This window comes from Henckelia pumila, chromosome 3 (genome assembly GCF_033568475.1).
Source record: "Henckelia pumila isolate YLH828 chromosome 3, ASM3356847v2, whole genome shotgun sequence".
In the NCBI taxonomy this organism is placed as follows: domain Eukaryota; kingdom Viridiplantae; phylum Streptophyta; class Magnoliopsida; order Lamiales; family Gesneriaceae; genus Henckelia; species Henckelia pumila.
The window spans coordinates 84,643,414-84,656,004 of NC_133122.1; the positions used below are offsets into that span (position 1 = coordinate 84,643,414).

The 12,591-nt window shown below is 35.3% G+C and overlaps 1 protein-coding gene across 1 annotated transcript; it reads right to left on the reverse strand.

Moving 5' to 3' along the window:
• Positions 1-4,526: 4,526 nt before the first annotated feature.
• LOC140893020 (uncharacterized) lies at positions 4,527-6,153 on the reverse strand. The gene is made up of 2 exons (XM_073302095.1): positions 6,034-6,153; positions 4,527-5,334 (listed from the first exon to the last, which is right to left on the reverse strand). The coding sequence occupies exon 2, from the start codon at positions 5,288-5,290 to the stop codon at positions 4,727-4,729; it is 564 nt and encodes a 187-aa protein (XP_073158196.1). The 5' UTR covers positions 5,291-5,334; positions 6,034-6,153; the 3' UTR covers positions 4,527-4,726.
• Positions 6,154-12,591: the final 6,438 nt, after the last annotated feature.

Here is a 12,591-nt window from a genome sequence, read left to right on the forward strand (position 1 = left end):
GAGCCATCAATCTTGCAAATGCCACATTCCGAGTTGACAATAAGCATACATGTGACCATCTGCTAGAGGCATCGATCAATACCATAAAGTATCGAAATGGTCCACATGGTGGATGAATTGGCCCACAAATATCACCCTGAATACGTTCAAGAAATATGGGTGATTCAGTTTGGATTTTAGCTGGTGATGGTCTTATAATAAGTTTTCCAAGTGAACATGCTTTACATTGAAACTTATTATTCTGAAAGATCTTCTGGTCTTTCAGTGGATGACCATGTGTATTTTCAATAATTCTTCGCATCATTGTTGAACCAGGATGTCCCAATCGATCATGCCAATTTGTTAATATTGATGAATTATCCATCACCATATTTGATTCAATTGGACTTATATGTGTATAATGCAATCCAGTAGGGAGCATTGGTAGTTTCTCAACTACAAATTTCTTTCCTGACTTATATGTGGTAAGACACATATATTTTTGATTTCCATCAGTCATTGTCTCAGTATCATACCCATGAGAATATATGTCATTAAAACTCAACAACTTTCTTTTCGATCGTGGTGAATATAAAGCATCATTTATCAAAAATTTTGTACCATTAGGTAACAAAAATTTTGCTTTACCAAAACCTTCAATCAAGTCTACATGACCTGATATTGTATTCACCATTATTTTTGTTGGTTTTAGTTCCAAGAAATATCTTTCATCTCGCAGAATAGTGTGCGTTGTACCACTATCCGGTATGCAAATTTCCATGATATTATTTCCATGTTTGCTCATAGCATTTTCCATATCAAACTTCACAAAAATGTAATAAAGAAAAATTAAGTACAATACAAATGTAAAATATAACATACTTTATAATACAAAAATGCATGAAAAATACAAATTTGTTACAATCTAGTCCCACCAATCTTTTAATCAATGTCTTCGAAATCATTCAAAAAATCTGCAGCACTGAAACTAGTTGAACCAATTAAATGGTCACTATTTTCAACAAAATTGGTCTATTTTCCTTTTCCCTTTATCGATTCTTTATAGAGCTTACAAAGGTGCTCGGGGGCTCGACAAGTTCGTGACCAATGTCCCGGAGTGCCACATCTATAACAAACACTCTCGGTTCTTTTTGAGTGATTTTCATTTTCACTCATGTTTTCATGCTGCCTTTTTAGTGGGTGGTGCATGACGCTCTTTTGAGATGAGTTACTGAAATAACTATCTCGATTATTTTCATATCCACGACCGCGGTCATTTCTACGTCCACGTCCACGCCCACGTCCTCGACCTCATCCACGACCAAAATCTGGTCTATTCCTTTGATTTTGGTTTTCATTTTTCATTACGACATTTGATTCAGGAAATGCCGTTGATCCAGTGGGTCGGGATTGATGATTTCTTACTAACAATTCGTTGTTCTTTTCCGCCACAAGAAGACATGCGATTAGTTCGGAATATCTCAAAAATCCACGCACTCTATACTGTTGTTGTAGAGTTATATTCGATGCGTTGGAAAATATTTTCTCAAGCATTTCCATCTCTGTGACTTCAAGTCCACAGAATTTTAATTGCGAGACTATTCGATACATCGCAGAATTATAATCACTGACTTTTTTAAAGTCTTGGAATCTCAACGAATTCCATTCATCACGGGCGGTCGGGAGTATCACTTCCCTTATATGCTCAAATCTTTCTTTCAGCCCTTTCCATAAAGTCATTGGTCTTTTTCGGTGAGATACTCACATTTCAACCCTTCATCAAGATGTCGACGCAAGAAAATCATAGTTTTTGTTTTATCTTGTGAGGTTGATATATTATTTTCTTTAATGCTTTCACTTAGACCCAATGACTCAAGATGCATCTCAACATCAAGAGTCCATGGAATATAATTTTTTTCAGTGATATCGAATGCAACGAATTCAAGCTTTGCCAAGTTTGACATGGTGGTACTAGAAAAATAACAATGCATTTTATTAGTTAATTTTAATTAATATGACAATACAAAATAATGGATAAACGATGAGTACAAGTAAGTGTACAAATAGAGAAAAAGCATGTGGTGGAAAATCGCTGGTGAGTACAAAACTCGTGAGTATGATGATCATAATCGTTATGAAAAATATCCTTAGAAAAGCCAAAAACTCCATCTTCTTCTTTTTCGAAAAAAACCGAGGAGAAAATGTTTTGAGATGAAGAATGAATTTTGGTGTGATTGAAAATGAGTTTGAGTAAAAATATTTATAGGCCAAAAACTAGCCGTTTGTGACCGTTAGAGGTAAAGAAAAATCGAGTATGTGTTGAATAAAAAATTGTGATAATGATACAATGCATATAATGATAATCATAATTAAATAATTATGTATATCATATCACATTATTATAAGATCGGTGTCGTAGACAACCTTTTATATAATATTATGAAATTATACCAATATAGTTAGTATAAAGTCAGGTATAGTATATCATATCACATTATTATAAGATCGGTGTCATAGACAACCTTTTATATAATAACATGACATTATACAAATATGATTATAATGTTTAAAAACCTTAGAGACTTTTATACTTGTCGTATCCCTTACCGGGAGTGTGAGATGTCGTCTTAACATCCTCCCAGGATTTATAACAAATTTTTTAAAAAATTCATAACATGATATTATATATTAATATATACACAATAAAAATATATAAACAGTAAAATAAAAATTCTTACTTGTTGAATATTTTTGACTTCTTCTTGTATTTTGGAGCGTCGAAAATTATAGAGAACCTTCGAGCGATCGTGCTGATAACGTGTTGTGAAAAGTAAAATTTATAAAACTCAAAAACTCAAAATATTCTCAAACTCCACACTTTAAATTTATTTTCTCAAATTGTGTTTTTTTACACAAATGGAGAGACCTATTTATAGATCTCAATGGGAGATTAGTCCAAAAATTAAATCATCATCATCTACATCATCACACACTAATTTTCAAAATAATACAACTCAATTTTCAATAATTCTAATATAATATAATATATTTTCAACAATTTCATAATTATATTGAAAAAATATACTTATCACATAAATTATCTTTACATTAATAATCTCATTACACATACCAAAAATATCCTAAGCAAAAGTAGGCAAATTTCTGTTCATAAATAATGGTAAAATTTAATCAAGTGGAAAACAGAGGAAAAACTTGAAAGGCTTTCCCACTTTAACCCACGCTCTTGTCAACTAAACCAAATCGATCATGCAATGTTTCCTACTTAAACGAATTTAGAACTTCTCTTTTAAGTTGGAAAATAAACTCCAACTACAAAGATACGGGTATCTATTGTTGCAATGAAGTCATATTTTCCCGAAATATTTTGTCTACATTTCTTAACAAACTATGTTGCATGGATACAGGTACGGGTATCGGATTGGATATGATACGGATACGGCGATACGAAAAATTTTGAAAATATAAGACACGATGCAGCTAAGATACGACTATGATTAAAAAAATATAATATTATATATATGCATATATATACGGGCTGTGTGCGGCGTCCCGCGACCGTGAGCGGCTAGCAAAAAAATTCAAGGAGTGGTGTTGGTGATGATAGACGATGAGAAACAGATGAGAAAAAGAAATATAATGGGAAAGGAGAACTAACGAAGAAAGAATCGATGATTTAGGGTTTTTTAAGCCCAATTCATATTAATATATTTACTAAGTAGTCCTCGTAAATTTTTTATTTTTCAGTTGAACCTTTAAAACTTTTAATTTTTTGCGATCTAGCCCAAATGTACCCGGGCAGTGTCCAAGCCGTACCCAAACCGTACCCAACTGGTCAAACTTGAAAAAGGTCAACGACACTGGTTCTGCCATATTCGACACGCGTATCCGTGTGTCATACCCGTACCCGATACTCCCAAAAAAAAAAATTTTAGGAGCACCCATGCTACACAGTTAACCAACTATGACTGACATCCTCTTGATGTCATATTTTCCCGAAATATATTGTCTCCATTTCTTAACCAACTATGGTTGACATGCTGATAAGAGGATGTCATATGCTATTCACATGACACCATAAATGAAATCAACTAAAGGAACCGACCAAAAGACGCAACAAAGCCAACACAGAAATGTAAAATTTACAGAAAGCTAAGACTTAAAAGTGCATTCCTGAAATTTGTTATAACTAAACCACATAAGCCATCTAATATAAGCATTTATATCTAATAAGGAAAATTGCATTGGAGTACATGTATGAAATTTTATTGAATTAAGCTATGACATTTCCTTTAACCTTTATCTCAATATTACACAATCAATATTCATTCAATCATTGTTAATATTCGCATCCAAACATAATCACCTTAGCAGAAAAGTTTAGCCTCAAATCTTATCAATCTATCTCAATATGGCAAGCAACTAAATAGTGGGCTATTGTATTCATTAAAAAAGCTTTATATTTTCAAATTTAAAGCAGAAAAAATTATTCAGACAAAATTCCAAAAAAATGATAAAACGAACCCTGATACAAAATTTTAACTCTTTATCTCTATCAAAACATTATGAATTGGACATGCATATGATGCTAAAAACAATTTGTGAAGTAAATACAAACTACAAACTACATTGGTGCTTTAGCACCTAACACGCCCGCATCTTTAAAAATTGTGCAAACACAAATAATATGAAAATCTGTTCATGTGGAATTAACAACCCACCAGCAATCTTAGCACAGCTCCACAATCTTGGACCGTTTTCTTGATCTCCTGCTTTTTGATGATTTCCTCGAAAAATCTCTCCCATTAGATCTTGAAGAACTATTACTATTTTCATCAAAACCCTCATCATTCCCATCTTCGTTTTCTTCATCATCAGATTCTGAACTGCTATTTGCATCCACAGAAATTACTGGTTGATAACCAGCCATGGCAGCTTCTGCTGCACCAACAGCTTCTGGGGTATGAAGATCGGCAATGCCTAGCATTAAATCCATTTCAATGATGTGTGACTCTTTGCCACTAAGTACTTCGATATCATAGTTATCAGGATTTCCCTTTGCATCTTGCAACAGGGTTTTGTTTGATTCAGACATCGCGTCCAGGAAGTCCTTCGCTTTGCCTAGAACTTGGCTCTTAGGAACAGGAAAAATAGAGGGCTTTTCACCAAGTGAATCAGAATTTAAAGTATCAGAAACTTTCCCAGTAAAAAAAAGTTTCGACCCTAAAGAGGAAGCCGATGAACTTCTGGCGTTACCCTCTAACTCCATGAGAACTTTGCTGTTGGAACACATGGGTGGAGCTTTGGGTGCTCTTGTAGCACCTTAGTAAGCAACGCCTGCAATACAATAAGCAAAAGTAGGCAAATTTCTGTTCATAAATAATGGTAAAATTTAATCAAGTGGCAAACAGAGGAAAAACTTGAAAGGCTTTCCTACTTTAACCCACGCTCTTGCCAATTAAACCAAATCGATCAAGCAATGTTTCCTACTTAAACGAATTTAGAACTTCTCTTTTAAGTTGGAAAATAAACTCCAACTACAAAGATACGGGTATCTATTGTTGCAATGAAGTCATATGATGAATTGGACATATGATGTTAAAAACAATTTGTGAAGTAAATACAAACTACAGCAATAAAACCACAGATTAACAAAACTTTTGATTCATGTAAATACAAACTACATAGAAATAAGAGAACTCTATATTTCATAGGATTTTATACGTGCATTTCAACTAAAACAGCAATAAAGTAGACAACTTCTATTTTATTCATTCTGTCAAATATTAGGCATGAATAAAACCACAGATTGACTACAGACAATTAAGCTCCAGCTTCTCACCGCTCGAAAAGCTACAATGTTGACTCTAAATTTCCAAACAATAGAGACAGAGTTAGAACTAAAAAGAAAATACTTTATGCAGCATAAATGACTCATCGGGCAGTGGATTAAGCAAAATTGGCAAATAATAAACAACAAAAAATTGAGAGCACTACAAATCGTACGAAGATACAATTGTTCCAAGATTATTTTACCTTTTAACCTTAGTCGTACGTTGGTTGAAAGATGAAGAAGTTGGGTGATTAGGGCTACACGGCAGACGATTAAGAGAAATCGAAAGAAGCAGACGATGTTTGGATGAAGACGAAGTAAATCGATTTTCTTGTTGGTACTGACCGGGCCAGCCACTAAAAAATTTGGAGTTGGGCCGTGTTTGTTTTGAGATGGGCTAAAATGGATTGACCAGTTTTATCCGTGGGTCTAGGGGGTGGGGCTGGGTGAATAGGGTTAACTCGTCATTTTTCTTTTCGATTTTAATATTATATTCTTGTGATTATTATATTTAATATTTTATGTATTGATCAGCCAAATGATTTTTATATAATTGATAGATTTTAAAAAATTTATATGATTTGTAATAATCTATGTATATTTGATTAATTTTGAAGAATCATATTATTAATAATGATTTATATATGGTTATTGAATTTATATCGTTTACAATTATTTATGTATGAATTTCTAAATTTTATTGACATCTCTAGGTGTAGGAAATTTGTTTAAATCCCAATACATACACATAATCTGAATTCAAAGTCAATATCATGCCCAAAATTAATCTATATATATAGAAAGAGACACACCATAGAAATGTTATGTTACACAACAAAGGTGTGTATCATCGTGGTTGCTAGGGATGATCAAACTATATGAAAAATCGCTCAAATCGACCAATCCCAACCATACCACACCACACTACACCGTCAAGTGCAATTTTTTTTTATTAAAATCGCGATTGAAAAACAAACATCAAAACACCCCACATATAATGGTGTAATGACAATTTGACTGGAAAATCAGGTCGACCGCAATGCATAGTGTTTTACTATTTATGATTGAGTTGTATATTATTTATTCTATATTAAACATTAAACAACTAGTAAATAAAAAAATTATTAGATTTCGAAACCTTTTTTTTTCAAAATATGACTTTTTTAACACCCCTTAAAATAAAATGTTCCTAGTTGAAATTTTAATTTTAATTTTACTAGTATTTTTCTCCCCAAATTTCTAAGCAAAGTAGTAGATAACTAAATTATTTTACATGAATTTTATTCACAGAACATATTGAGTACTACTAGCTAGCCATACAATACATTAAACATGATTTAAAATAATCCACAACAAAATATAATACAAATTTAGTGGATAAATAAAATAAATAAATAAATTATTCACAGAACATATTGAGTACTACTAGAAGATTCGTCGTATTCTGCTGTCGAAACGGCTGAGAAAAAAGCTGAAATGGATGAATTTGCTTACACTTCTATTATCTTGAATTTATCTGACTCTGTGTTAAGAAAAATTGGTAAACTGAAATCGGCCAAAGAACTTTGGAAAAAATTAGAAGAGCTCTATACCGAGACTTCACTGTCGAGTAAATTGTTTTTACTTGAAAAATTTTTCCGTTTCAAACTCGATTTGAACAAAGATATTGATGAAAATGTTGATGTGTTTACCAAATTAATTCAAGATATTAAGCAAACATGAGATAAACATATTGATGAATACACACATATTGTTCTCTTAAATGATATTCCTGATTCTTACAGTGATGTTAAATCTGCTATTAAGTATGTTAGAGACAAGATAACATTAGAAACTATTGTGAATGATCTTAAAAGCAAAGAGATCGATTTGAAAACCAATAGGGGTGGTAATAATTTCGGTGAGGTTATGTTTGTTAGGGGAAGGTCTAAAACTCGTTTTCAAAGACATTCAAACAACCATAACCAATCTTCTGTTAAAAACAGAGGTAAGAGTAAGCAAATATCTCAGTCGAGGAATAAAAACAGAAAATGTTTTAATTGTGGTGAAACAGGTCATTACATTAAAGATTGTTCAAGGCCTAAACAAAAACAAAACCAGAATTACAAAAATCAGCATGATGATACTGCCAATATGGCTTCTTGTAGTGAAAACATGGGTGATGTTTTTATGGTGACTGATATGTGTAATGTGCATAATGTGAATTTCGTGCATTCTAGTTCTTTGAGTGAAAATGAATGGCTTGTTGATTCTGCGTGCACGTTTCATATGTCTCCTTTTAAAAACCTGTTTTCTAATTATCAAGAAGTAAAGGATGGGACAATGTCTATGACAAATGATGAGTCGTGTCAAGTTGCTGGTTTTGGTGATGTCTCTTTGAAATTTGATTCAGGTTATATGTTAATTCTGAAAAATATGAGACATGTTCCCAACTTATGCCATAATTTGATTTCATGTGCTGCTTTAGAAGATGACGGTCTACAATTCTCCACCTCTAAGAAAAGATTTCGTTCTCGAAATCAAACACGGTTCCAACACGAACTCTGTCTCCCAAATTACTCCTTCAAGTCCGTCAATCAAAAGTCGACTCATTCTCTTCTGCATAATCTTCCTCTGCTCAGTCACAATTCAAATCATCTCTGGTTCTAACTCATGCGATACAGAAAATTATCTCGAAATCAAAGGGATTTTCATCTCTTCTAAAGTTTGACTCGTCTGATCTGACTGTCCGTCGTTCTGAGGATATTGAAATGAAATAAGTTGCAATCAAACAACAAAAGTATCTTCGAAGTATTTTCCGAAAGAACGAATGCATCGAGGATCTCTGCCTAAACTGAGAGACTTTGGCAAAACATAGCATCTGACGACCTCCGACAAAATATCAATCCTCTGGTCGTGACTGAAAATCATTCTGTATGGAATACGGTAGCAGATTCATCAATCGGACAATCAAAATCAGATAATAGATAAAATAAGAACAATTCCTTTGACTTCTAAGATTAGAAAAGGTCGCGAAAATCTCTTCGTAATGAAACGATGCCAAATCTTCCAATCAATAAGATCGCTGCGAGCTCAAGTCCAGAAATAGACATTGAGTCTCGAGCGTCTTCAGTTGCCTCGATGTCTCAGACTAGAGCGTGATTCCTCTGAATAAGAGTATATCCAAAATATCGATAAGAAGAAAAGCCAAGTACTGAAAGATCATCAGTACCAAAAATCAATATACTGAAGTGCCGATCGACATAATTTCCATCACCAGATCATAAAATTGAGGGAGACAACTCGATCCAAACAGAATTCAGGCATCGAAGGATAGCATACCACTGCTCGGCACCCAAAAATGAATACGATTCTCAAAAGCTCTGAATGATAAGTACAATTCTCATTCCAAAAAGACAAGAAAATCGTCGATAAGAATTTCTAGCTTCAACTAATACTTCTGAAAGATCCGGTTAATAGAAAAATTAACAACACTACAGGAGTGTTCGTCAATTCAAACGACCTGAAAAAAGTTAGAGGCACGATAAACATTAAACAGATTCTTCAATAAGAAGGCAAGAGACTCACCAGTATCTAACAGTCCAATAAGAGCAGAAAAACCCAAATCTAACGTTACATGTTATGTCATTATCGGGTGCAGCCTGAGCCTGATCCTTGATCAGAGCATAAAATCATGCCTGCTGATTGGGAGGTTGGTTCGCATGCTGGTTCCCTTCCTGTATATTCTGCTGTTGTGGTTGGAAAGAGTGGACCGTAGATGCTTGCTGATGAGGCTGAGCTGTCTGTCTTGAAGAACTTCCACTCAGTGCATGCTTAGAACCCCGCTGAGAAAACGATCTGGCAAAGTGCCCCGCCTGGTTACAGATATAGCAGCTTCCAAAAATACCTCTACACTGATCACTGAAGTGACGACCTCCGAAATTTGCACAAGACATGCCTGACTGACCCGAACTCTGTCCCGATCCGAATTGCCTCGAGCCACTAGAGCTCAAAGAACTGCTTCCGTGCTTCTTAAACTGCTTCCCCTTTGGAAGATAGTAATCCTTCCTATTACCTCAACTGCTACCACCCTCAGAACTCGGTGGTTGATTCTGAAATTGAAAAGATTGATTCTTGTAATGAGGTGGTTGGTTCTGAGACTGACTAGGCTGCTGAGGCACAATTGGAGCTCCTCTCTGTCTCCACAAACCTGCTTCATCTCCTTTTACATGATTCATGGCATCCGCAAAATTATCAGGCCTAGCAGTGTTTACCAACGTGAAGATATCAGGGACCAAGCCATTAATGAACTGATCGGCTTTTGTTTCTTCGTTGTCGGCAATGTGCGGTGCAAATCTCAGCAAATTATCAAACTTGGATACATAATCCATGATATTCAAATTCCCCTGTCTCAAACTGGTAAACTCGGCTCCCTTGTCCTTTCGGTATGAAACTGGGAAAAACCGCTTATAAAAATCAGATTTGAAAAGATTCCAGTTAATAGCTGTACTTCGATTCTCCATGGCTCTCTTTGTCGTGATCCAACAGTTCTTAGCAACACCACGAAGCTGATGAATGAATAACCTAGTTCGGTGGTCGTCAGAGTAATAAAGGGAATCGAACAACTGATCAATGTCGTTCAACCAGCTCTCACAGTCAACAGGATTCTTTGTACCTAGCAACAAAGGCGGGTTAAACTACTGAAACCTCTTCAGTAAGGTTTCCATAGGCATTGCTGTGGCATCCATCTGATCAGTTTCAGTATTAGCTTGCTCATTCAGAGGAGTAATTGGCGGTGGGTTTCTGTTAATTACTCGATGAGGACCCATCTGATAATCAAAGGTTAGGACACAAGATAACTCAATCGCAACAATTCAATGCCCTTTCAACCTCTCAGAACTTCGGATAAAAGTCGATAAACAAAACAGTTATATCTCAAGTAGTCCATGCTTTATAATTTAAATCACATAATCATGTAATTCAAATAATTCTCAAATAATAAAGCATGCTTTCATGGAATTAATTAATCAATAAATAACTCAATCACATGCGAGGAGCCAATACATGCGGACTCGAACTACCCCGCTCACTTCCAGTTCAACCAAGAACTTATCTCTCTGATACCACTTAATGTGAGACCTCGATTCTAAACAACTAATCTCGGAGTAAACAATAAATGAGCAAACAAGATCCAAGATTAAAAACAACATAACATCCAATAACAAGTATTAACTCAAAACATGTAATACAGACAGCATATTCAAAGCTAAAACGAATGAAATGCATGTCTTTAAAATCGGGATATCAACGCTGATAATCAAGGAATTGCTGCTCTGCTTTTGTGATCCTGAGGATGAGATCACGTAAAGAACTCACTGACTCTCCCGATCGAGATGGTGCTATGTATCTTCATCCTCTAGACTTTGGTGCGACTATAAGGAGTATGCTGACACTAGGCGAACCTCTACGCCTAGGCCGCTCGCTTAAAGTCCTCAAAAAGTCTAACACAAAAGGGCCGTTCTGCCCACTGAAATCAAGGATTTTGGCTCAAGGTGAATGCAATTCAAATCATAACTCATTCAATAAATTGAAGTAATTCAATTAACATGCAAGTATGTGATTTCTTCGGAACACTCGAATCAAGTCGGATTCGAGTCACTCGTTCCATTTCAGTCTAAGTCGTCTTATACCTCTTTTGATGCTTCACAAGCTTCAACTCTGTAAAACAACAAATTACTCAATCAAAATTCATCCAAACTTCCTCAATCGATAATAAGAAATCGATACTATACCGGCTTCAATCTTCAAAATGATTCAACTCCAGCACACTCGCAACTCAACGGCCTTTGAACAAATCTGAAAAGGAAGTAATAAAGGCTCGAGATAAATATCGGCATTCGCACTTGACTGAAAATGGTTCAAAACAATTCAAACCAAACTATAGTCCAAAACTCAAATCGGCAGCATAACAACTATATTCTGATCAAACCGAAAACATAGACAATAGAAAGTGGATCCAATAACTCAATAACTATCTCAAAAACATCAAACACAACTCAACAAATCAAATCTCAAAATCCTCATTTTCGAAAATCACAAGAAAATTCATAACAAATTCGAACGACGCTCTACTTCCGATCTGACAGAGAATAAACGATAAGAACTAGTTCAAGAACATACTATCCAAAACTCAGTCGATTCTAACAATATCCGGAAAAAAGATGTATAACTGATCGGAGAAATACTTACTATAGAACAAAGCTCTCGTAGCTGTGATTAGGGATGTAAATGAGCCGAGCCAAGCCGAGCCGAGCCGAGCCGAGCCGAACAGTATCAGGCTCGGGCTCGGCTCGTTTGGTATATGTGGAGGCTCGGGCTCGGCTCGAGCTCCAGCCGAGCTTTTGTAATAAAGCTCGGCTCGGCTCATTTATTGAATTTGTAAGCTCGGGCTCGGCTCGGCTCGGCTCGGCTCGGCTCATTTATCATATGAAACGAGCCTGGCTCGAGTTTGGCTCGTTAAACGAGCTCGTTGGCTCGTTTAACTGGCTCGTTAAGCAAGCTCGTATTATGGCTCGAGTTTGGCTCGTTAAACGAGCTCGTTTTCAAGCTCGTTGGCTCGTTTAACTGGCTCGTTAAGCAAGCTCGTATTTTGGCTCGTTAAGTGGGCTTGGGCTCGGGCTCGAGCTCGTTTTCGAGCTCGTGAAGCTTAAATACAAAATATAAATCTCTATATAAACTAAAATTAAATTTTTCTTAAAAAAATAAAAATGACAAACATAAAT

Coding starts and splice junctions, on each gene's coding strand:
- LOC140893020 (XM_073302095.1), bottom strand. CDS start 5,290: ATGTGTTCCAACAGCAAAGTTCTCATGGAGTTAGAGGGTAACGCCAGA.